General features: G+C 43.9%; 1 protein-coding gene across 1 annotated transcript; it reads left to right on the plus strand.

Moving 5' to 3' along the window:
- Window positions 1-1331: 1331 nt before the first annotated feature.
- On the plus strand, window positions 1332-23574 carry RNF166 (ring finger protein 166). Its single transcript, XM_063438305.1, has 6 exons — window positions 1332-1557; window positions 16893-17049; window positions 18353-18465; window positions 19898-20012; window positions 21291-21398; window positions 21866-23574. The coding sequence occupies exons 1-6, from the start codon at window positions 1391-1393 to the stop codon at window positions 21929-21931; spliced, it is 726 nt and encodes a 241-aa protein (XP_063294375.1). The 5' UTR covers window positions 1332-1390; the 3' UTR covers window positions 21932-23574.
- The last annotated feature ends 1474 nt before the right edge of the window (window positions 23575-25048 follow it).

Below are 25048 nucleotides of genomic sequence, written 5' to 3' on the forward strand. Positions count from 1 at the left end.
CGGATGCCTGAGTCATGTAGTTCCAAGAGCCAAAAGCCGTTTTTTGTGGGTTTTTTTGCCTTTAGCCCTGCTGCAGACTAGCAACAGATCTTCTAAAGGGAAGCCTGTGGGTTTAGTGCAGGGGCTGGAAGCATGAGGTCTGCACCTAGGGCACATGCAGACCACAGAAATCGCTTGCAGTCTCAGACCTCACTGAGTCAGTTGTGGGCTGAGAATACCAACGGCTGCACTGTGACTCACTCACCAGGGCCACGTGTGGTCTGCACCCCACTCAACCAGCTGGGAGCTTAACCCATGTTGGACCATCAGAGAAACGAGCACTAAAACATACATGTGGGTATGCCATCTGGTTCATATTTGCCAGTATGACACGCAGCCTTGCAAGATCGCAAACTAGGGCAACCCATGAGACAAGAACTGTTGCCAAAGCATTTTTACCCAGTAAGCAGTCAAACCATTTGAGAACAGTTTGGCAACTTACCTGTGGTCCAGTGGGTGATAGTCGCCCATTCTGGAACAAGAAGGTTGTACAAGGAGCTTCTGTTAGCTCAACTAAGCCAAGTCGTGCCGTGCAATGCCAGATCATTGGCAGAGAGCAACAATTGAGCGCTCTCATTCAGTGAGTGTCTCCTTGCACCACATGGCTTAGCTAAGCGCAGGGAGCGTCTGGGTAGTGAGGAGGCGGCAGAATGGCCTTATGTAATTTGTCAAACCGTTCTCTAGCGGTATGATTATTTACCCTGGGACGGTGCCCTGACACCACAAACACTGCAACAGGCTGTAGTAGTTGTGGTGCATGGGGTGTTTTACTTTGTTTTTTTCCTTTTAAATCTAAATGGCAAAATGTAGGCGTACAAATGATGTGATAGAGCTATAGTCACAAGCTATGGGATAAAACCTTCTTTTCCTACTTATGTCACAATAATTGTGTAATGTTCCCAATAATTTGGAGTTTATTCACTAAACACCGAATTGTGGTGAATTGAAATCTAAATACCAGCCTTTAAGCTAAAATAGTTGATTTGAAGACATTCCATCCCCACTCATCTATAGCCACGTTTCGGCGTCGGTTTACTAACAATAACTCTGCCCTGCCCTTACTCAAAATGGCGGCAGCTGCTTCATTAGACATTTTAATTTTCACTCTTAAATCACGTTTTTTATGCTACAGTAAGAAAGAACAAAAAAACAGGCCAGCCTCGCTGGCCCTATCCACCCGTCCACCATAAATGAGTGCAGGCAGCGAGCGTAAAAAAAAAACAAAAAAAACCCAGCAAGGTCTCCATGGCGACTGCCCGTCGCGCTGGTGACGTCACGCCCCTGGTCGCGGCGGCGATGACGCGCTATGTTTATGTCCTGCAGCCGTTGAGGTGACGGTGCTGCCGCGGCCATGGCCATGTTTCGCAGCCTGGTGTCGTCCTCTCAGCACCGGCAGCATCACCCGCACCAGCCCCCGGCCGCCCCGGCCTCCGCCGACAGCCTGGAGGCCCAGTACGGCTGCCCCATCTGCCTGGAGGTCTACTACAAGCCCGTGGCCATTGGCAGCTGCGGACACACGTGAGTCACCGGGGGAGAGGGGGCCGAAACGTGAGCCACCGTGGCAGAGGGGGCCGAAGCGTTAGTCACCGGGGGCGAGGGGGGGCGAAACATGAGTCACCGGGGGAGGGGGGGCCGAAACGTGAGCCACCGGGGGCGAGGGGGGCCGAAACGTGAGCCACCGGGGGCGAGGGGGGCCGAAACGTGAGCCACCGGGGGCGAGGGGGGCCGAAACGTGAGCCACCGGAGCGAGGGGGGGCCTAAACGTGAGCCACAGGTATAGGGATACTCATAAATGGGGGGCCTCACAGCTGCTGATCCCTTCCTCTCCCATGGGTAACCACAACCACTTCAGCTGCTGGAGGACATCGATTCCCCGGGTGCTGGGCGTGCTGAGAGTCGCAGTCCATACCTACTTGAGTGGCCAATCTACAGATACTGACCAGGGGTAGGCAACCTCCAGCTGTTGTGGACTACACCTCCCTTGATGCTTTTCCAGTATTAAGACTGGACATGCATCCCATTGTACAGCGCTACAGAATTTGATGGTGCTATATAATTAATAATAATTATGGAAAATGTAGTCTACAACATCTGAAGTGCCCAAGGTTGCCTACCCCTGCTCTAGACTAGAAGCTCGTTTAACCCCTTAAGGACACATGACGTGTGACATGTCATGATTCCCTTTTATTCCAGAAGTTTGGTCCTAAAGGGGTTAAGCAAGGTCCTAATCAACCTATTGTAACATTTTTGTAAATATCTAATTTTCTTATGAAATGTAACCCTTTTTTATAATATTGTAAAACAATGCGGAAAACTTTGGCGCTATATAAATGCCAAAAATAATAATAATAATCTGTGTTTATTTAGGACTCTAGACAGAACCCTACATTCACTGTCATTGGCTATCCACCCTACAGCTCCCTAATATTTGAGATCTTTTTCCAACTTGGGTCTGTTCATATAATGCAATTGTTGTAGCCTCAGACTGGCCGGTTTTGCTATTTTATGTTGAGTTTAGAACAGGCAGATCACATTCATCATGTGCCTGGCGACTGTCCACAGTAAATAGTTGACTTTAGCCATTTCCAAGGTAACTGAGACAACTGCCACTTAAAAGAGTCTAATTATCACTATCAATGCAATGATAATTAGCATTTAGTGCTTTATCTGGCATATTATATCTATGTACTTTTCAACCAAGTTTACTTATTAAACAAGCTTCAGCACTAGGATGCTGGTCAGCGGCTAGTGCCTTCATCCTTTGCTGCATCTCTACATGCATAACTCCTATTTTCCCAGTTCTCTAGTAATGATGTATTTAGCACCAACTGAACATTTCTCCACAAACTATTTGTCCATTAGTGTTCCCCAAATAATTTGTAGTGGGTGTCCAGATGAAATTTGAGAAATCACTAGTTTATTTGTTATGAGACAAAAATGGGTACATCCATTGAGGTCTGTATTTTGCAGCCTAAAAAGTGAAACGTCAAAATGTTTTAATAGCTACTTGTCATATAGGATTTGCTTAGCCTTGTTACTGGGGGGGGGAAACAAATCTCCACCTCTTATTCATCCAATGTACATCTTAACTTTATTGTTTATTTCCCATTCGTTGGAAACTGTAGTTAACCCCTTAAGGACAGAGCTTCAGAAGCTTGTCTTTCACTTAATGACAACGGCATTTTTTGCTATTTGCGTTCAACTGCAATTTTCTTTTTACTAATTCATTGCACCGACACATATTATATACCGTTTTTTAAAGGACAGAAAGGGCTTTAAGTTGATGTAACACATATATATATAAATGCTTATTTATTATTAAAAAAATACAGAAATATGCAAAAAAATGAATTTTTGTGTGTTTTTTTACAGTTTTTTGCAATAATAATGTGTACATAATTAGTGCAGGTTAAGGAAAGTAATTAAAAATAAATTCATTTAGTTGTTCTGAATTACAGAATATATAATGTGTCTGGGATTTTAAGTTTTTTTTGGTAGTTACAGGTCACAAAGCACAAGGAGTAAAATACACTTTTTATGTGGAGCGATTTTAGAATTTGGTATGTTTGTCTTGTAAGCTTAATAGCCATAAAAGAAAACAAAATTGCCACACAAAAGTATATATTTATATAAAGTAGACACCACAGGCTATTTACCTAAGGTTGTTTTGACACTTTCTACGTAGCCATTTTACCGCCAACCTCTGCTAAATATTGGAGTAAAATTGTGTTTTTTGGGGGTTTTCGCACACAAACTTATAACAAAGAACTTCTCATGTGTATTTTGTAAAGTTGGTGTGTGCTATTCCTGTACAAAGTTTTATTATGTGTTCAGTTACTTCTGCTGAGTACAACGGTACCCCCATTGTATGTCTTTGGCACTATTTCGTGAAGCTACAGTGCCATATAGGAGACCTGTCCTTTTCAGTATTCACAATAGAATTTTGAGAGACGGATTTAATGAGCCATTATTGGGGTATTATAACAGTTTGACTGTGCATATTGTGCCTTAACATGCCCCCATTTTTTTACCATTACATGCCAAAGTATGTGGTAAAAAATAATTTTGTGCATTTTTTACATACGGATTGCATTTTTGCTGGGCATTTTGTATATTTCATATGTGCCACTAAGTTCAAACCCCCCAAATTATGCTCAGCTAAGTCTTCTGAGTAAAAGGACACCCCCATTGTATGTCTATGGCACTATTTCGTGAAGCTACAGTGCCATACAGGAGGCCTGTCCTATTCAGTATTCACAGTAGAATTTTGAGAGACGGATTTAATGAGCCTATGCTTCCATTTGGGGTATTATAACAGTTTGACTGTTCAAAAAAAACCCACAAAGGCCTACCATTTGTAAAAGTAGACACTCCAGGGTATCTCATAAGGTGCATATTGTGCCTTAACATGCCCCCATTTTTTCACCAATAGATGCCAAAGTATGTGGTAAAAAATAATTTTGTGCGTTTTTTACATATGGATTCCATTTGTGCTGGGCATTTTGTATATTTCACATGTGCCACTAAGTTCAAACCCCCCAAATTATGTTCAGCTAAGTCTTCTGAGTAAAATGACACCCCCATTGTATGTCTTTGGCACTAGTTCGTGAAGCTACAGTGCCATATAGGAGACCTGTCCTTTTCAGTACTCATAGTAGAATTTTGAGAGACGGATTTAATGAGCCTATGCTTCCATTTGGGGTATTATAACAGTTTGACTGTTCAAAAAAAAACCACAAAGGCCTACCATTTGTAAAAGTAGACACTCCAGGGTATCTCATAAGGTGCATATTGTGCCTTAACATGCCCCCATTTTTTCACCAATAGATGCCAAAGTATGTGGTATAAAATTATTTTGTGCGTTTTTTACATATGGACTGCATTTGTGCTGGGCATTTTGTATATTTCACATGTGCCACTAAGTTCATACCCCCCAAATTATGTTCAGCTAAGTCTTCTGAGTAAAATGACACCCCTATTGTATGTCTTTGGGACTATTTTGTGAAGCTACAGTGCTATATAGGAGACCAAGCCATATCAGTTTTTACCGAACTTTGAATTTTGACGCTGGGCCTATGTGCAATTTCCAAGCATCTTAGCAGGTTTTAAATTCAAACTACCCCACAAAGGCCTACCATTTCTTAACCCCTTAAGGACACATGACATGTCTGACACGTCATAATCCCCTTTTATTCCAGAAGTTTGGTCCTTAAGGGGTTAAAGTAGACACCCCAGGGTATTTCAAAAGGTATATTCTAAACCTTAGTGTAGGATAATTTTTTTTGTTAGTTTGTACCAAGTCTCGTTGCAATTAGCATTTTTGTCTGCCTTTTTGACACACACTTGGAGATGTTACTGTATATTCTGCTATCCTTATGTGTGCTATGGCAGTATAACACCCAATATGTTGCTCAGCTATGTCATCTTAGTGCAACGATACCCACATGTGTACCTTTTTCATGGTTATGTGGATGTTGAAGGGGCACATTGGAGACCATGTCATATGAGTTTTTACCAAACTTAGAATTTTGACGCTGGGCCTATGTGCAATTTCCAAGCATCTTAGCAGGTATTAAATTCAAACTACCCCACAAAGGCCTACCATTTCTTAAAGTAGACACCCCAGGGTATTTCAAAAGGTATATTCTAAACCTTAGTGTAGGATCATTTTTTTGTTAGTTTGTACCAAGTCTAGTTGCAATTAGCATTTTTTCTGCCTTTTTGACACACACTTGGAGATGTTACTGTATATTTTGCTATCCTTATGTGTGCTACGGCAGTATAACACCTAATTGTTGCTCAGCTATGTCATCTTAGTGCAATGATACCCCCATATACAGAATAGTTGGGGTAAACTTATCCGGGGGTAGTACACAGTCATCTGCGTCCCGGGCAAAGCTGTCATGGATTCCGAAACCAAAACACAGACAGACCACAAAGAGAGAGAACACAGAGAGAGAAACTTGTAATACCGGTCCTTAAAATGGCCGGGCTATACAAGCAGAGAATTGTCAAGGTACAAGCCGAGGTCAAAGGAGTAAAGAGAAACGGAACAACGATAGGACAAGCCGAGGTCAAGGATCAGAGAAGACAGGATAAACGGTAGACAAAGCCAAGATTCGGTAACCAATCAGACAGATGACTAAAAATCACACCCCAAAACTGGTCTACTTATTCGGCCTGGGTGTGAAAATTTTTAAAACAATGGCCAATACATAGGCCGGGCTGAGAGGGGCAATCAGGGCAGTAATAGCTGGTCTCAACTCTTACGCCCCTCTTGTAACACACCCTGCACCTTTTCTGGGGGTTTTGTTTTTTAGGGGTTGGTGGAATCTTAAAGCAGAAGTGACCTGCCTCCATTCTTCTGCTAGGCTCCACTGATGGTCTCCTTGTGTGGCATTCTAGCAGCTTAGAAATTATCTCAAACTGGAAAGAAAGAAAAGTGCTTTTCAGCCCAGCATTTGCCTTTTTAAAAATAACAAAGGCATTGTGGATTGCATCTGCAAAAGGTATATGCCCACTTTTTTATACCATGCCCTGGTCTTTCTCATGATCAAATATGGCTGCATCAGTTGATCGGACAGGTCAACGCCCCCCATATGCCGATTATATTGCCGTATGCAGACTGGCACCCGTTTATATTCATCTCTGCCACGAACTGCGACCCTCCGAGTGTTTTCACCATGGATGGTGGTTAAGATGAAAACATCCTTTTTATCCCTGTACTTGAGTGCCAGCAGTTCATTCTGGCAGAGAGCTGCTGTTTCCCCCCTTTTCATTTTTTTGTTCGCTAGAGCCTTTGGGAAACCTGTGCGACTCTTCCGAATAGTGCCACAGGCCACGGTCTCGAAGCAATACAACATTTGTAACAGTGGGATGCTATTATAAAAGTTATCGATGTATAGATGATAACCTTTATTAAGTAGTGGCATTATTAAGTCCCAGACAATTTTTCCACTTGTCCCTACTGTATCTGGGAAACCTGGGGGATCAAGGTGGCTATCCCTTCCTTCGTATACACGGAAGGTGTATACGTAGCCACTGCCACTTTCACATAGTTTAGATCTTTTGGATGGGATATATTGTCTAAACCCCAGTCTTCCCTTAAACTTCATTAGGGACTCGTCAATGGAAATGTTTTTATTGGGGGTATATATAGCTGCAAATTTACTGTTAAAGTGGGCAATTAAAGGGCGTAGTTTGTAAAGAAGATCATACTGCGGATCACCTTTTGGGGGGCACTTGTTCTCACTAAAGTGCATAAATCTTAGTATGTCTTCATATCTTTCCCTTGTCATTGTCTCGGCAAAAATAGGAGTATTGCAAATAGGATGTTTAGCCCAATACATCCTAATTGTGGGCTTTTTAATTAGCCCCATTAACATGGTCAGTGCCCAGAATTGTTTAAATTCTGGCACACTGGTTGGGTACCATCTCTCTTTCCTAGAGATAAGAGAGTCTGGATTGCGTGCCAGATATTGCTCCGCATAGAGATTAGTCTGGGTGACTATCTCCCCAAAAATCTCATCCCCCAAGAACAGCTGCATAACATCCAGCGCACTATAGGCAGACAGGTCCGCCTGTATGCCAGGATTGCCTGTAAACACTGGGATGTCTGGGGAAAAATTATTAGGGGGTACCCAGTCATCTGCGCCATGGTCAGCATTAGGGGAATCGTCGATTTCTCCTGATGGTCCTGCAGTATCTGGCACATAGTCCATGTCCCCTGCATCCCCTGCGTCACTCCCTGCTTCACTCTCTGAGGCAGTGTCAGTCGCCTCTGAGTCTGCCGCTAACAGGGCATAAGCCTCCTCCGCGCTATACTTTCTAAACATTGTTAATACAGCTAACACAACCAGGGCCGGACTGGGAAAAAAATTAGGCCCGGGCATTTTTCAATCAGAGCGGCCCCCTAAGAAGGGGGCGGGGCCAGAGAGGGTGTGTTTTGTCATCACTAATGACAAGCACACCCCCTCTCAAAGTGAGCAAGTTGGTTCAATGCGCAGAGCCGCGCTGAAGAGCTCTGGCATTAGAAAAAGGCTTGCGCTGTGTTTGCTTTTAAATTGTCTCTGGTGTCTCCACAAGTGGGATACCAGAGGACAATTGGGCCAGGAAAGTGTATGGTGCATGTGTTTGGAGCCTGCTTGTGAAATTGCGTGTGTGTAGAGTGTGGTGTGGTATTGTGTAAATAGGTCAATTTCATTTGTGTTTGTGGTGTAATATGTGTGGCTAGGGGCTGTAGATAGTGTGTGTATAGGGGGCATAGTGTTATAGGGGATGTAGCGAGTGTGTGCATACAGGCTGTAGTGTGTGTGTGTGTGTGTGTGTATAGGTGACGTAGTGTGTGTAAGGGTTGTAGAGAGGATGTGTAGGAGATCTAGTGTGTAAAGGACCCAGAGTGTGTATAGGAGATTGTGTGTGTGTGTGTGTGTGTGTGTGTGTGTGTATATATAGAGGATTAAGAGTGCATATAGGGTAAGGGATCTAGCGTGTATCTGGAGCGTAATGTGTGTGCTGGTGCAGTGTGAGGGGTGCTGTAGTGTGTGTGTTTGTGTGTGTGTGCATATATATATATATATATTTGGACGTATTGTGTGTGTGTATTTAAGAGGGGTGCTGTGTGTGAGGGTGTTTTTATCTGCCGTCACATTCTAGGTTTCTAATTTTCTTTGTCTGTTAACTCACTGAGGGTTATTTTATATATGTGTATGTGTGTGAGCGAGGGTGCTGTCTGTCTGAGGGTGCTGTCTGTCTGAGGGTGCTGTCTGTCTGAGGGTGCTGTCTGTCTGAGGGTGCTGTCTGTCTGAGGGTGCTGTCTGTCTGAGGGTGCTGTCTGTCTGAGGGTGCTGTCTGTCTGAGGGTGCTGTCTGTCTGAGGGTGCTGTCTGTCTGAGGGTGCTGTCTGTCTGAGGGTGCTGTCTGTCTGAGGGTGCTGTCTGTCTGAGGGTGCTGTCTGTGAGTGAGGGTCCTGTCTGTGAGTGAGGGTCCTGTGTGTGTCTGAAGGTGATGTGTGCTGAGTGTCTGAGGGTGCTGAGTGTCTGAGGGTGCTGAGTGTCTGAGGGTGCTGAGTGTCTGAGGGTGCTGAGTGTCTGAGGGTGCTGAGTGTCTGAGGGTGCTGAGTGTCTGAGGGTGCTGAGTGTCTGAGGGTGCTGAGTGTCTGAGGGTGCTGAGTGTCTGAGGGTGCTGAGTGTCTGAGGGTGCTGAGTGTCTGAGGGTGCTGAGTGTCTGAGGGTGCTGAGTGTCTGAGGGTGCTGAGTGTCTGAGGGTGCTGAGTGTCTGAGGGTGCTGAGTGTGCTGAGTGTCTGAGGGTGCTGAGTGTCTGAGGGTGCTGAGTGTCTGAGTGTGCTGAGTGTCTGAGGGTGCTGAGTGTCTGAGGGTGCTGAGTGTCTGAGGGTGCTGAGTGTCTGAGGGTGCTGAGTGTCTGAGGGTGCTGAGTGTCTGAGGGTGCTGAGTGTCTGAGGGTGCTGAGTGTCTGAGGGTGCTGAGTGTCTGAGGGTGCTGAGTGTCTGAGGGTGCTGAGTGTCTGAGGGTGCTGAGTGTCTGAGGGTGCTGAGTGTCTGAGGGTGCTGAGTGTCTGAGGGTGCTGAGTGTCTGAGGGTGCTGAGTGTCTGAGGGTGCTGAGTGTCTGAGGGTGCTGAGTGTCTGAGGGTGCTGAGTGTCTGAGGGTGCTGAGTGTCTGAGGGTGCTGAGTGTCTGAGGGTGCTGAGTGTCTGAGGGTGCTGAGTGTCTGAGGGTGCTGAGTGTCTGAGGGTGCTGAGTGTCTGAGGGTGCTGAGTGTCTGAGGGTGCTGAGTGTCTGAGGGTGCTGAGTGTCTGAGGGTGCTGAGTGTCTGAGGGTGCTGAGTGTCTGAGGGTGCTGAGTGTCTGAGGGTGCTGAGTGTCTGAGGGTGCTGAGTGTCTGAGGGTGCTGAGTGTCTGAGGGTGCTGAGTGTCTGAGGGTGCTGAGTGTCTGAGGGTGCTGAGTGTCTGAGGGTGCTGAGTGTCTGAGGGTGCTGAGTGTCTGAGGGTGCTGAGTGTCTGAGGGTGCTGAGTGTCTGAGGGTGCTGAGTGTCTGAGGGTGCTGAGTGTCTGAGGGTGCTGAGTGTGTCTGAGGGTGCTGAGTGTCTGAGGGTGCTGAGTGTCTGAGGGTGCTGAGTGTCTGAGGGTGCTGAGTGTCTGAGGGTGCTGAGTGTCTGAGGGTGCTGAGTGTGTCTGAGGGTGCTGAGTGTGTCTGAGGGTGCTGAGTGTCTGAGGGTGCTGAGTGTGTCTGAGGGTGCTGAGTGTGTCTGCGTGCGCTGAGTGTGTCTGCGTGCGCTGTGTGTGTCTGCGTGCGCTGTGTGTGTCTGCGTGGGCTGTGTGTGTCTGCGTGGGCTGTGTGTGTCTGCGTGGGCTGTGTGTGTCTGGGGGGGCTGTGTGTGTCTGGGGGGGCTGTGTGTGTGTCTGGGGGGGGCTGTGTGTGTGTCTGGGGGGGGCTGTGTGTGTGTCTGGGGGGGGCTGTGTGTGTGTCTGGGGGGGGCTGTGTGTGTGTCTGGGGGGGGCTGTGTGTGTGTCTGGGGGGGGCTGTGTGTGTGTCTGGGGGGGCTGTGTGTGTGTCTGGGGGGGGCTGTGTGTGTGTCTGGGGGGGGCTGTGTGTGTGTCTGGGGGGGGCTGTGTGTGTGTCTGGGGGGGGCTGTGTGTGTGTCTGGGGGGGGCTGTGTGTGTGTCTGGGGGGGGCTGTGTGTGTGTCTGGGGGGGGCTGTGTGTGTGTCTGGGGGGGGCTGTGTGTGTCTGGGGGGGCTGTGTGTGTCTGGGGGTGCTGTGTGTGTCTGGGGGTGCTGTGTGTGTGTCTGGGGGTGCTGTGTGTGTGTCTGGGGGTGCTGTGTGTGTGTCTGGGGGTGCTGTGTGTGTGTCTGGGGGTGCTGTGTGTGTGTCTGGGGGTGCTGTGTGTGTGTCTGGGGGTGCTGTGTGTGTCTGGGGGGGGCTGTGTGTGTCTGGGGGGGCTGTGTGTGTCTGGGGGGGGCTGTGTGTGTCTGGGGGTGCTGTATGTGTTTGGGTGCTGTGTGTGTCTGGGGGGGGCTGTGTGTGTCTGGGGGGGGCTGTGTGTGTGAGGGGGCTGTTGGTGTGATTTTTTTTAATTTAAATATTTTATTTTAAATATATTAATTTTTTTTTTATTTAAATATATTATTAATAATTAAAAAAAAAAAAAAAGTTATATCCCCCCCCTCCCTTCTTACCTTTAGCATGGGAGGGGGGAGCCGTTCTGCCTGGGGGGGGGGATCCTTTCTGCAGCTTCCAGGGTGCGCTGTGTGTCTGGGGGTGCGCTGTGTGTCTGGGGGTGCTGTGTGTGTCTGGGGGTGCTGTGTGTGTCTGGGGGTGCTGTGTGTGTCTGGGGGTGCTGTGTGTGTCTGGGGGTGCTGTGTGTGTCTGGGGGTGCTGTGTGTGTCTGGGGGTGCTGTGTGTGTCTGGGGGTGCTGTGTGTGTCTGGGGGTGCTGTGTGTGTCTGGGGGTGCTGTATGTGTCTGGGGGTGCTGTATGTGTCTGGGGGTGCTGTATGTGTTTGGGTGCTGTGTGTGTTTGGGTGCTGTGTGTGTCTGGGGGTGCTGTATGTGTTTGGGTGCTGTGTGTGTCTGGGGGGGGGGGCTGTGTGTGTGAGGGGGCTGTTGGTGTGATTTTTTTAAATTTAAATATATTAATAATTAATTATTTTTTTTTATTTAAATATATTATCAATAATTAAAAGAAAAAAAAAAGTTATATCCCCCCCTCCCTTCTTACCTTTAGCATGGGAGGGGGGAGCCGTTCTGCCTGGGGGGGGATCCTTTCTGCAGCTTCCTTCCCTGGTGGTCCAGTGGTGAGAGTGAACTCTAACCTGCCGGCTAGAGTTCACTCTCGCGAGATCTGAGCGTTGCCGCGGTAACCGCGGCAACGCTCAGACCTCGCGAGAGGACCCGGCGGAGCTGCTGGATTGAGCTCCGCCGGTCCTCTCTGCTGCCTCCCTCACACCCCACAGCCGGCGGCCGCCTGTCAGTGTCTCTGGGCCGGTGAGGGAGATCTTTGATCTCCCCACCGGCCCATGGAGGCTCAGAGCAGGGCCGGCGCTCGGGTAGCGCGCTGGCCCTGCTGGGGCTGGCAGGGGAGATCCTGTGATCTCCCCTGCCGGCCTCGGCCCCACGGCCATCGCGGCCCACCGGGCATTTGCCCGGTGTGCCCGATGGCCAGTCCGGGCCTGAACACAACTAACAAAACTCTAACAAAAAAATTTTTTTTTTTTTTTTTTTTTTATTCCCTAATTCCCTAATTCCCACTAAATTCCACCCACCAAAATAACTAAATCACAAATTAATAAAATCAAATAATAAAATTTAACCCCTTAGGGTTACAAAAAAACTAAAAATTAACCCTTGAAAGTAAAAAAAAAAATAGATCACAGTAGAGTACTGTGACCTGTATATTGATCACTGCTAGCAGTGATCAAGCAGCAGGGAAAGGGTTAATTTTTTTTTAACTCCAGAAAAGTGAATTTTATACTTAAGTATAACTTTGCAATAATTTAGGGACACAATGTAGCACCGATCCGTCTCTCTCCACTTCACAAACCCACACGAGGTGGAGGGAGGCGGATCAGATATCCCAGCAGCATTGTGACCGCTGTGACTGGCTGTCACAGCGATCACATGGGCTGGGATATCCGGATTTGCTGCTGCTGGTCTGCCCCTGACTCGGAGGGACCCAGCAACAGCATTAACCCCGCGATCGCCGGCACTGCGCGATCGCGGCGTTAATTTTAACGCGTGACGGACGAGGTCCGTCACTCGTCATTAACGCATTCCTCTGAGTGACGGACCTCGTCCGTCACTCGTCGTTAAGGGGTTAAAATATAGTGATCTACCAGTACAATGAGTTTCCAATATTCTATAGTAGGTGAGATATGCTTAGAATATTACTGAGATTTACTCAAAATATGTTCTCTCCAAATGCTTCATGGACTATATTTTAGATAAGCAGTTTCAGTTAATGTATGGAGAGCACAAGATATACCTCAAACTATATTATTAATGTGCACAATTAGCAAGAACATTTCCCACAAAATCATTACCTCTAAAATCATTGTTTACAAAGTGCCCATACTGAGCATGTGTGAAATGTAATACTCTCCAGAATTCCCAACATCCAGATTGGATGTCCAGAACAAACTTCAAGCTCATATGAATATATTCAACAACAAAATACAGACTCCAAACTATTAATATGTATCCCTGCCACTAAATGACACAACACATCAGCAGTACATATTTGATCTAATCTGAAAACACAGAACACTGTGGTATACTGAAATCTCTACTGCTTTTACCAAATGATTCTACAGTTAATTGTTAAATCACCAAATCGCCGCCTTCTCTCTGTTTTATAGTTGTCCAGTGTTGCAACAAATCCCCATAACCTGCATAACTTAATCTCGATTTATTTATTTATGTTTAGCTTTATTCGGCACAATTGGAGACATACAGGTTTATCGATGAAACTGCAAGATTTAGGGCAAACTATTTATAATGATAATACAACTGAAGCAGGATGGATTAGGGATTGATCATTTGCAATTTAGTGAGGTGTTGGAATTTAAACATTGATCGTGTTGGAATAGCCAGAACTCCATAAATAGAACCCAGAAATCACATGATTTATTATTTATATAGCAAAAGCAAATTCCGTAGCACAACAGGTATTGTAATCTACATCAGAAACGAGATTGTAATGGAAGAGATTGTAACAGAAAAGGAATTGGGGGCTCAACTGAAACATGCATTTTGCAGGAATGGTGCTGCTGTAGTGGCCAAAATTCATACATAATACAGATAAAGTTACAAAATCGATAGACAGATACAGTTTAAAATCGCCTATCTCAGCAAACAAATATGGGTATTCAGTTCCACCATGTGGCCATGTTGCGTTAATCCTACTACTACTTAACTGTACGGGGGAGACACATTAACCCTTTAAGGACACAACTTCTAGAATAAAAGGGAATCATGACGTCATCTGTCCTTAAGGGGTTAAATACTGCAAGTGCTAAATAAGCTAAGGGGTATTTAATTAATCTATTAATATATATATATATATATTTGGATTAGTCAAGAAGAGAAGATGCCAAAATACCAGCGTATTGCAGTATGCAATGATACCTTTTTTATTGGACTAACATAATATTTCAAAGACAAGCATTTGAGAGTTCCCTCTCTTCCTCAGATAAAATACCAGATCTGTTTCAGACCTATCTCTCTATATCTGTCTATCTAGATCTCAAATTTCATTGGATAAAAGCAATTAAGAACAGTGTCAAAACTTAAGAATTAAAGTGTAGTATAGTAGTGACATTTCTGTCACAAAGCAATTACAAAAGGAAGTGTAGAAATAATAAGAAAAAAAAAAAAAACAGGGAAAGTGAAGAAAGACGGGGGGGGGAGGAGAGAAGTAGTAACAGGGGGAGGGAGGCGGTGGGTCATGTGTCTCTTTAACATCCATCTTACTTCACTAAACAGCCTACTCTGTCCAACAAATGTGGAGTGCTCCATATATGGAAAAATGTGCCTGGGGCATCATTGCATCTCCAACATCCACCATCCTGAGAGGGATCAAACCTATGTAGGGCATGTGGAGTTTTATACCAAAGAGATAGCTTATAGGCTGTTTCCTGCATTATGCTGGCCACATTGGTGTACTAAATTACAAATCTTGTCCCATTGGGGAGATAAAAACATGGTGTTCAGAGCCATCTCCCAGTGGCCAGATAGTAGGGGTAGGAGATTTGCGTTGGCACTGTAGGGTGGCGTACAGAAAAGAGATCCTCAAAGCTTATTAAGTCCCACACAAGGTAGTGACCTTGTGTTAAATATTTTAGTGCTGGGGGGCTGGGCTTGGACGCCAAGCGGGACAGTTGCAGCTTGCTTGAGCTCCGGAGAAAAACCTATACAATAAGCTATTTAGGGGATGCAATTACTCTGCAACTTGAATCCCAGACATAGGCACACATGCCTGGCACCTCCTGTGCAATTCTGGTGCTGGCTCCAAGGCTTTTTTCGCTGAGGCTTATTTCTGCCTGGTGTGGCTTCGATGGGAGACGCGGACGATCTCTCCGTCTGGTGCTGCCCAGACCTACTTGCTGACTGCCAGAGCACTGTACTCTTTCCCCCCTCCTCCTCTGGGCTTGTGGGGGTAATCCTGGTCCCCGACAAGCAAATACCCACCTCCACAGCGCATCTTGGCGAAGCTTGTGAAAAAAGCTCCCACGCAGTCCAAAATGGCCGCCGGCAATGCAGCTACAGAGCATGGTGAGCCGGCAACTGCCTGAAACTGGGAAGCTGATTTCCTGAAGGCAATCGATTTAATATATGCAAGCGGTTTTGGATGGGCTTGGAGGCTCTGGTGGCCTACATCACCCGCTCCTAGGGCACAATCACCAGTCAGAGCTCCGGCTCGGCACCACCTCCCAGGTGGAGAACCAAGAGGGTTCGTGTCCGCAGTCCACATTCCCGGGTGAAGCACTGCCGCCCAATATCCCGAGACTTTCTCCCCATAGCGGCATGACAACGGACACTTACAAGAGAGGCACTGGCTCCCTGGCAGAGAACCAAGAGGTGTACCTGCCCGCAGTCCACGTACCCGGATGAAGCACTGCTGCCCAATATCCCGAGACTTTCTCCCCATAGCGGCACGACAACGGACACTTACAAGAGAGGCACTGGCTCACTGCTTGACCCAGGGAAGAGGTGGTGAGAAGGGATGAAGTACTAAACGGCCCGCTCGGACTGGCAGCAACATTTCTCTCCACTACTTGCCAGAGGCACGGGGTATCGGGGCTACCATGCCAGGGATCGCTCACCTGCCCTATATTTGCCATTCACGCACTCTACCTGTCCTGAGTCGATGTGGCCAAGAAGAACCCAACTTGAAAACATACCACCTGCATTACTGGACTTTGTCCTGATCCTGGCCTCAAAGGACTTACACTCCCAGTTCCAGTGGCTTTGCAGACTAGGCATCGGTTGATCCCAGACAACAAGGGGATTTTGTTTATTATCTTTCATGTGTCCTGGGGATGGCTCCTGTAGTCTCACTTTCTACTGTAGTTTAGTCGTGTATAGGACCAACAGTTACTGCTGTATGACAATATGACAAGCCTGTTTAACTACAGATATCTAATCTAACACCTTTTCATGCAACCATACTGAAAATGATTAGTCTGCTATATAAATGGTCATACCCTCCTATTAGACTAACGAAGCATGTTTTTTTTGATTGCTTTTACTTTTATAAAAAAGTGCAATGTCTACTCTATCACGCCTTTGGGCCTATGTTGTTTCTAGCTATACATTTGTTACTGAGCTTGGCAAAACTGACCAGCGTGTTTTTACTTTAGCAAAAATTGAGACGGTTATTACTAGGAGTTTGCTCTCTTAAGCTGTGTATATCATAAGTAATGTCAATCCCCCTAACTCCTTCTTCTCTTTATTCTGTACCCTCTAAACCTCAAGTCTCAATAAAATAAAAATTGACATAGTTTAGTGCTAGTTTTGTGTTACCATTAGTCTTACAATACTGTCTTTTCCTGCTTGTTTTATGTGTTGTGTGTTTTTATTTTTTTTATTTTTTTTTATGGGACTGGTACATGGTAAAGATGTACAGCTACTCTGCCTTTTTGTTTTCTGAAGTGAAAATACTCCAATGAAGGAAAAGGTGCAATTTTCTTTTTATTTATTTTTTTATTTTATTTTTATAGCTGGACTGATATTGTATATTGCTTGCTGTCAGTTCACGACTAATGCTATTTGTACCTCAATACCCCCGCCACTCCCCCATTTAAAGCACAAAAGTGATATACTGACTGACTTTCTTGCAGGTTTTGTGGGGAGTGCTTGCAGCCTTGTCTCCAGGTTCCATCCCCTCTATGTCCGCTCTGCCGCATGCCATTCGACCCAAAGAAAGTGGACAAAGCCTCCAATGTAGACAAACAACTTTCTTCATATAAGGCTCCCTGCAGAGGCTGCAGTAAGAAGGTGAGTCTTGTCATTGTATTATATTAATAAGAGGACACTTGATCCATAGAAGTAAAGTGTGTCCTGTAATCTTGTTGCTGTCATTGTTGTATAGAATGCTGACATGCCCACACAAGTAAGGCAGGTCCTATAACCATGCAGCCTTATTTGGTGGAGGGCATATCTTTGTACTGCAATTACTCAGTGTTGTATCCAGTGGGGGACCAGTTTAATTTACCAGATCACATATGGCATAAGACTGAGAACCCACCGATTAATGGAACCTTTTCCTGGGCAGATCTCACTGCTGTTTGCTTGCCTGTGCAAGTGCAGCAGCTGCAGGATATTTAGAGGCGAGTGTATATTGGGTAGTGGATCTAGCTTTATGACCCAAGTAAAGAAGAGTGCTTCTAGTCTATAGTTAAAACTTGTTAATTCGACCCTAGGAAGGGCTATTGATCCTGCAAACCATATTGGTTCCTCCTGTTTGGGTTCATATCGCTACGTGCGTAAATTGACATAGATTGATCTGGTAATCTAACTGCATTCAAAATGGCTCTGTCTCCTATTGTTTCCTCTTCCAGAATCTGTTCTTCTTTTCCTAATTTCTGATCTATTTCTCTTTTTAAAAGATAATACTCAGTAGGGACTACTTTATCTTTTGTATTTTTCCTACGCCTGACCATTGTGACAAAAGGGTGGTGCTTAATGCAAGCTCCACGTCCTTTGTTAGCTTGACAGAATTTATAAAGGAAGTGGAGCCTGCCTTAAGCTCCAACCTTTTGTCACAATTGTCAAGTGTAGGAAAAATACATAAGACCAGGTAGTTCCTACATTTGTCTTATGTTTTGAAGAGAAAGAGATCAGAAAAGAAGAACAGGTTCTGAAAGTGGGAACAATAGGAGAAAGGTAAGTTTGAGGTGACTGAGACACTTAAGTAAAATATATGTAGATCTTGGATCCAAGTAAGGAATTTTGTTTGCCTTTTGGTTGTGGTTTGAAGGTAGAGGTTTCCAAAGTGCTGAACAAAGGGACCTTACATTTGATTCCTCCAGTTTTCACCATGTGAACCAATGGTGTTCCTGCTGATTGCTCCACAGTGGGAAAAAATGAAAACCAGTGGAATGTTCCTGCGGATTGCTAGAGTTAGCTCTATAGTAGAAGTCTATTTTACATGTATAAGCCATCACGCCTTTTAAAGCAATCCAAACAGACTTACCCATTATTATGTGGTTACACTCTGTGAAACTGATTACTAGTTGTTTTGGTCACAAAAGCCAGGAATGCGTTATTAATGTTTGCGCCATCTTTGCTGTCATTTTAGGTGACGCTTGCAAAGATGAGATCTCATATTTCATCATGCACCAAGGTTCAAGAACAGATGGCTAACTGTCCAAAATTTGTTCCTGTTGTCCCAACATCACAGCCCATTCCTAGGTATTGATTATTATTGCTGGATTGCCTTGTGTAAATATAATATTGTTGTTTATATATTTTTTTTTTCTCGAAGCTAATAACCTCTTTCTAAATTTAAATTATTCAGACATCTATTAAAAAGTGTAAGCTGTTTTCTCATATCACAATAATTTGTACTACGTAAGTTTACAGTCAATGTAGCACTTATTTGCTGAGGCAACTGTCACCGCAAATATTTTAATCTAATTACATCAAGTATTGAAAGGAATTTATTTTTATATTTTTTTTAAGTTAAGTTAAGTTTATGAAAGAAAAAAAAAGAAAAAAAATAACGGACCCTTATCCCTGCCTTTAGTATATGGCCAGATTCTTCTTTAAATACGGTATCTGAAAGAGTAAAAAGAACTTCATCCATGCCTTTTAGTATACAACAGGCTTCTTTAGCCACAAAAATGCACCTTTGGTCGGACAGTGTTTGAAAACAGACAATTAGTCTCTATGGTCTACCCAGCTTCACTCTGTCAGGATTACAGTATGATTCAGCACGTAGAAGTGTGTAATACAGGAGACTAATAGGTAACGTATACCAGGCCTTAGAATGGCCGGACTAACGTACCAAAGAATAGTCAGGAATAGCCGAGGTCGGGGGACACAGAAAGGGACACAACGATAAAGGAAAGCCAGAGGTCAGGGATACCAGAAAACAGGGAAGTCAGAATCAATGCCACAGTGGAATAACCAGAATAAGGAACGCGCTCTCAGACAACCACTAGGGAAACCACGACAGGGCAATGCGGGAAGGTATTTTTAGGTTTAAATACCTGCTTTACTATTCTGATTGGCTGGAATCGCTCTTTGACCCCACAATGTGCGCAACGTCACGTGCACGCCGACGTTGTCAATTACGTGAGCGGATGTGGGGGTATATTTTGCCGTGGATCCGCAGCAGCCGGCATCCATTAACATGCCGCAAGTGTCAGTCATGCAGACGCACGGCCACTGGGTGCAGAGACTGCAAGGTGAGACAGAATATGTTACACACTCTTTGTGTAGGAGCAGGGAAGACCATAAGAGACTGTCTGTTTTTAGACACGGTCCGACTCAAGGTGCATGCATATAGCTGAAGGATCATATTCTAAAGGTATGTGTTTTTGTTTTGTTTTTTTAAGTATACTTTAAAAATAAATTTATTTCCTTTCAATACTTGATGATAGGATTATTATATCAAATATTTCGAGGTGGCAGTTGTCCTTTAAGTCTCGGTCAATAAATTGAGCAGTAGTGTTTTTTCTGATAAGAGAGATCCTTTAATAGTTATAAAATAATCCAGAGAACTGAATTGTAAGTTCTTTCATATATTGCATAATAACTTCTGAATATGCCAGTATTGTGTGCACCTTTCCATTTTATTTATTATACAGAATCTTCAATAAACTACTGTTGTCTTTCTCAGCAATATCCCAAACCGTTCTACATTTGTATGTCCATACTGTGGAGCTCGAAATCTGGACCAGCAGGAGCTAGTTAAACATTGCATGGAAAACCACAGGAGTGATCCTAACAAAGTGGTAAGAGCTGCTATACAGTAGGGCACATCCTGCTTATTGAAGGTATTAACCCCTTAAGGACACAACTTCTGGAATAAAAGGGAATCATGACGGAATATTTTCATCATGTGCCCTTAAGGGGTTTAACAGGCTTGGGTGTTTAAACCAAGCCTAGATCCTTCTCCAGTTGGCTTTCAGCCTTATGTTCCTCTACTAGTTATTCAGGTAACGTTTTGTTTATAACGAGGTATTATATCTCACATTAAAATAGTTAAAAGGGGGGTAAGTTCCTAAAATGTGTATTTTGCACACAGGCCGAATTCTGTTCTCCTATGACGAAGATGCAGAGGTGTAGCTAGTTTTTATGGCACTCAGGATAGAAATATTTTGCCTGTAGAACTGTATTTTATTTTTTATTTTTTTTGTCTCCCCCCTACACCCTCCAAACCCATCTTTAGTTACATGCACATACTTATATTCATATACATACACAATTTTATTTTTTTCTGTGCACGCCATGCCCTGCCCCCACTTGGTACACTTCTGTGTATTTGACATGCAGACACTGCCTTTGCTTGAATTTGAAAATGTGCTGGAGGTGTCGAGGTACAGTGCAGTATATCTGGTGGGACTGCACATTATATATTGGCACATGGTTAGGAATACACTCTCTCCGCTATATTTGGGACACTGCCTTTGCTTGAATTTGAAAATGTGCTCCTTCACGTGACTCTCTTGCCAATGTCGAAATACAAAAAAAAAAAAAAATCAACTCTACGACATTTACTAAATACTGCAATATTACTATTGCCTGCTCTCTGGAAATGTCCTGAATCCCTTACAAATGAACAGTGGTTTAACAGAGTTGAAGGGATACAGGAAGCTGAGACCTTATTGGTATCCCTGTCGGAGTATAGCATAAAACACTCTTAACACTGGTTTTCCTGGATTGATTACATACTCCAGCGATATACATTGAAATGGGGATGGGGTGGGATTTGGGGTCTTCTTTTACTTTTTAATTTCTCTCTTTATCTATAAACCGATTTTTCTTTTCACTCACTACTCATCTGTTTAACTTCCTCACATCCGAGTCCGGGACCAATATGGGATTTGGGGACACATGGGATCTAAAACTGGCTCATGTGAACAGAGACCCCAATTAAAAGCCTAACTATGATTATGTAGTGAAATTGATATTCTCTCTTCTGTAAACACTGACACAATTTAAATAAAGATTGTCACAAAACCCCACCAGATTAGAACAATTCAGTTTAGGAGGCCTGCTTTGTTTCCTAGGTGTGCCCCATATGTTCAGCCATGCCATGGGGAGATCCCAGTTACAAGAGTGCCAATTTCCTGCAGCACCTGCTACATCGGCATAAATTCTCTTACGACACATTTGTGGTATGTACTTCTGTATTGTCTGCACTACAGCAGTCTTTCTCTCTGGTATTATATCAACTGGTTTTTGTTTTCACGTTTCTTTTAGCTAGCTGGAATACTTTTAAAGAAAGACTTGACACATTTCCATTTGCTGGTTTTTATGGAGTATTCACCTTTTAGTACATGGAACGGTTGTAAGGTTTTGTCACATTACAAATCTAAATGTGGTAAGGGCTGCAGCCATTTTGAATGAAAACCACATGTTTATGGCCTTTGTGTCAATCTGTGTACTCCTGCCATGATTCTCTTTGTTGCTACCATTTGTGAACAATATGACATTTTAGGCCAAAATAGGCAAATTAGGAAAAGAAAATTCTACTTTTGGTCTTAACTTTTAATTTGGTGGTTTATTCCCAGCTTAGTGAATAGGCAGTAAAGTGTGAATTATGTTTACTGGAATGACAGTCTGTGCCATGTGTCTCTTGCAGGATTACAGCATTGATGAGGAAGCGGCACTTCAAGCAGCCCTTGCTCTGTCCCTGTCTGAGAACTGAAGACCCCATTTAGACGTCAGATCCCCTCTCTCGGTGCTGCCAACCACGGCCGAGGCTTGTACATTCCTTCCAAATTTATCCAATCACATTTCCTTTCTCCCCATGCCTTTTTTATGTTAGTATTATTTTATATTAAGGTGGAATCTTTTTTGAATTTCAGAGGGGAAACGTGGAAGGTGAGGGGACGGTGGTTAATTTTAAGGCCAAAAAGGGTTCACAGTGCAATTTTAAAAAGCTGGATGCTACCGGGAGACCTTTTCAATATGTTTATGGGTGCCAGTGCTGTGGTACCCACCCGTGGTTGCTTACAGAGGCATTACTTTGGCAACATAAATGGTATAGTCTGGCCACAAACCTACATTTCGCAAAGGCTGCTCTTTTGCTTCTGGAGAGGCTGATGTCTTCAACAGACTTGCCATTAGTTAACCCTTTATATGTCAGTAGCAATTGGCATCTTAAGTGAGTTGCTCATCCTTACATGCAAGGGTTCACAAAGTCTGTTTAACAGTAATAATTTGTAAAAGGGATCGCTGTATATTGTGATAGGTCTCCTGAGGTTTCTATTTTGGGTAGATGTGTCTGATTCTCTGAAGCTTCCACCTTTTAAGCAGTGATGGTACCACTGAAGCCAAATTGGGTAGCACTTGAGTTCCTTCGGAGGAAACCACAAAGCGGGCAAACAATTATTTTTATTTTTTTTTCTTAAATTTGGTTTGACCAAGTAGAAGTGGGGTAATCCCCGCAATCGCACCTTAAAGTTTCCAGTAGCTTTGTGGGCATGGACCAGCAATGTAGGTTTCAGCTGTGCCAACAGAGCTGCCAGGAAAAGATCTTAGCTGGGCGGCAGTGGTACTCTTGCTGTGTACACCTTGTCTCTGAGGGTTCACGTTTGTGCTGATTGCCCCGGGCTTCTCATAGGTGACATCACACTCTTGTGGACTAGAACACTGCAGGAGGTCGTCCCCTTAACCAGTAGTTGCCTAAATTTTAATAGCACAGTCTTGTTTAAATTTTTTAACTTATGGGAGTTTGGATCCCATTGGCCAGCAATGTCTCCCTCTAGCATCCTGTCAGTTGTAGTTTTCATGTTCATTGTATTTATTTTATAAACTTTTTTAATACAGTATTATGACATTCCGAATTGTAATGAGACTAGCAAACTGGATACCCCCCCCCAAAAAAACTTGCTGTTTTAACATATAGGGGTGGTGTTTGGCTAGTCCCACTATTCCCCCACAAATCTTTCACCAACCATTTGGGGTGATTCCAATCTTAAACACAAACCACGTCATGTCACGGACCAGTTTGCAAAACATTCATGGGGCTGGGACCATCTTTTTCTTTACAACAATCGGCATGTATGCAAAGTATTGCAACCCAATAATGTAACCCCTGCAGTGCCCTAGGCCTTGACCACATGACTCGGAGGTCAATGGGTGACTAGTTTTGTACTGGCTTTTCTGATAAGTTTTTGGCATTTTTACTGCATTAGTGTGAAGCTTTGATATTTTATAGTGTAAAAAGTATGTAATATAAACTAAAGAAAAGAAGAAATGTTTTTCTTCATACTGCAATGTTGTGTGTTTGATTCGTAATAATAGTATTTTTATGGAACATAGGATCTCTATATTTTTTTTTTTTTTTTTAAACAAGTCATTTTGCAGCATTACGGTACGTGGGTGCAAAATATGTTATGGCTCAAGGAAAATATATATTTTTTTTTTTAAATTTTCATTATTCTAGTTTTTGGATTGTCTCCTTAGACTAATACAACCAAAAAAAATGTTTTTTGGGGGGGAAAAAGATGCAAAAGTCTTCTAAATTAATTTTGTACTTTTAGAATGCTCATTTTAATATAAGATAATTTGGCTGAGGTGCCAAGTTTTTATTCTGAATCCACCTCCAACTTGTATATACAAGCAGTTTTTTGTTTTTTTACAGATAGAACAAGATGGCCATAAAACAGTGATTGCCAAACTTCTTTCCCATGATGCTTTGCAAGCCAGAGGCTAGCAAAGTACCATGGGAGACATAGTTCCTGCAAAGCAGCCAGAGAGCTACATATTGGCTGCCACCTGCTGTAAAGTGATGGAGAAGAGTCTGTCTGAGCTGCAAAATGTTGTGTATTATTTTTGCAATCACGCTATACATGAGAGATTTGTTTACTTTTAACAGGGAATCGACTGGTGATTTAACTTTGGGGTTTATTTACTGCACTGTGAGTTGACAGCCAAACTGCAAAATTTAGTTCAGAATGGGGAAAACCAAATCTTCAATTTAGTTTAGCCTCTGCCTCGGCTCTTATGTAACATTTTTCAGTTCACACAGTCACTGTTTAGTCAATAAGCCCTAGGTGTGTTCAAACTGTGCTTTCATTATTCCCAGTGCCCTGCAATAAAGGGTTTTTCCACCCTAAGATCTTACAAATGAAAGTAAAACCTGGAGGATTGCCCTGTATCAGATTAACCAAGTTGAATTTAGGAGAATGTGTAATACGCTCCACGCATAGTTCCAAAATGTTTACAGACACAGCAGGAAATACGTACCAAAGACCCAAATCTAGATAGACTGCAAATCTTTCTCCTCAACACATTCCCATTGCCTGTGTGCATCTTGGCTGTCCAGTTGATGAGTTTAACTTTTCAAAGGGAAAAATCTGCTTAAGGTTATGTATATTGTTTCTGTGCCCTTTTGATGGCTCCTGATGTGTCAATGCCAATACTCAGTTTCAAGTAGTTTCCCTGTGAAAAGCCCAAATTGCATGAAAGCGATTGAAGGTGTACTTGGGGTTTTCCAGCTGCTTCTAGCCTGTCTTATTTTTGCTACCCAGAAGAGGGCAGCAGCCATAGCTTGCATTCAGGCCATTAAACCCAAGTTGGAGATTGGGTGGCACAAATGTATTTAATTCCGGTTTAATACTGAAAGGAATGTGTCAACTACTGCAAACACTCCACTAGAAAAAGATGTCATGCTGCGTGAGGGACCTGCAGCACATTGCAGCGTGGTCGATATGACCAAACTGGCAGTCTTATTAATGCTTCATAATACAGTGTTGTGGCACATTCAAATATTCGGCCGTGAAAGGAGGTAAAGGTATTTTAATTACACTTTTAAAGG

Source organism: Pelobates fuscus, chromosome 12 (assembly GCF_036172605.1).
Source record: "Pelobates fuscus isolate aPelFus1 chromosome 12, aPelFus1.pri, whole genome shotgun sequence".
NCBI classification, from domain to species: domain Eukaryota; kingdom Metazoa; phylum Chordata; class Amphibia; order Anura; family Pelobatidae; genus Pelobates; species Pelobates fuscus.

Coding starts and splice junctions, on each gene's coding strand:
- RNF166 (XM_063438305.1), top strand. CDS start 1,391: ATGGCCATGTTTCGCAGCCTGGTGTCGTCCTCTCAGCACCGGCAGCAT. Junction 17,050..18,352: donor GCAGAGGCTGCAGTAAGAAG/GTGAGTCTTGTC, acceptor CTGTCATTTTAG/GTGACGCTTGCAAAGATGAG. Junction 20,013..21,290: donor GGAGTGATCCTAACAAAGTG/GTAAGAGCTGCT, acceptor TTTGTTTCCTAG/GTGTGCCCCATATGTTCAGC.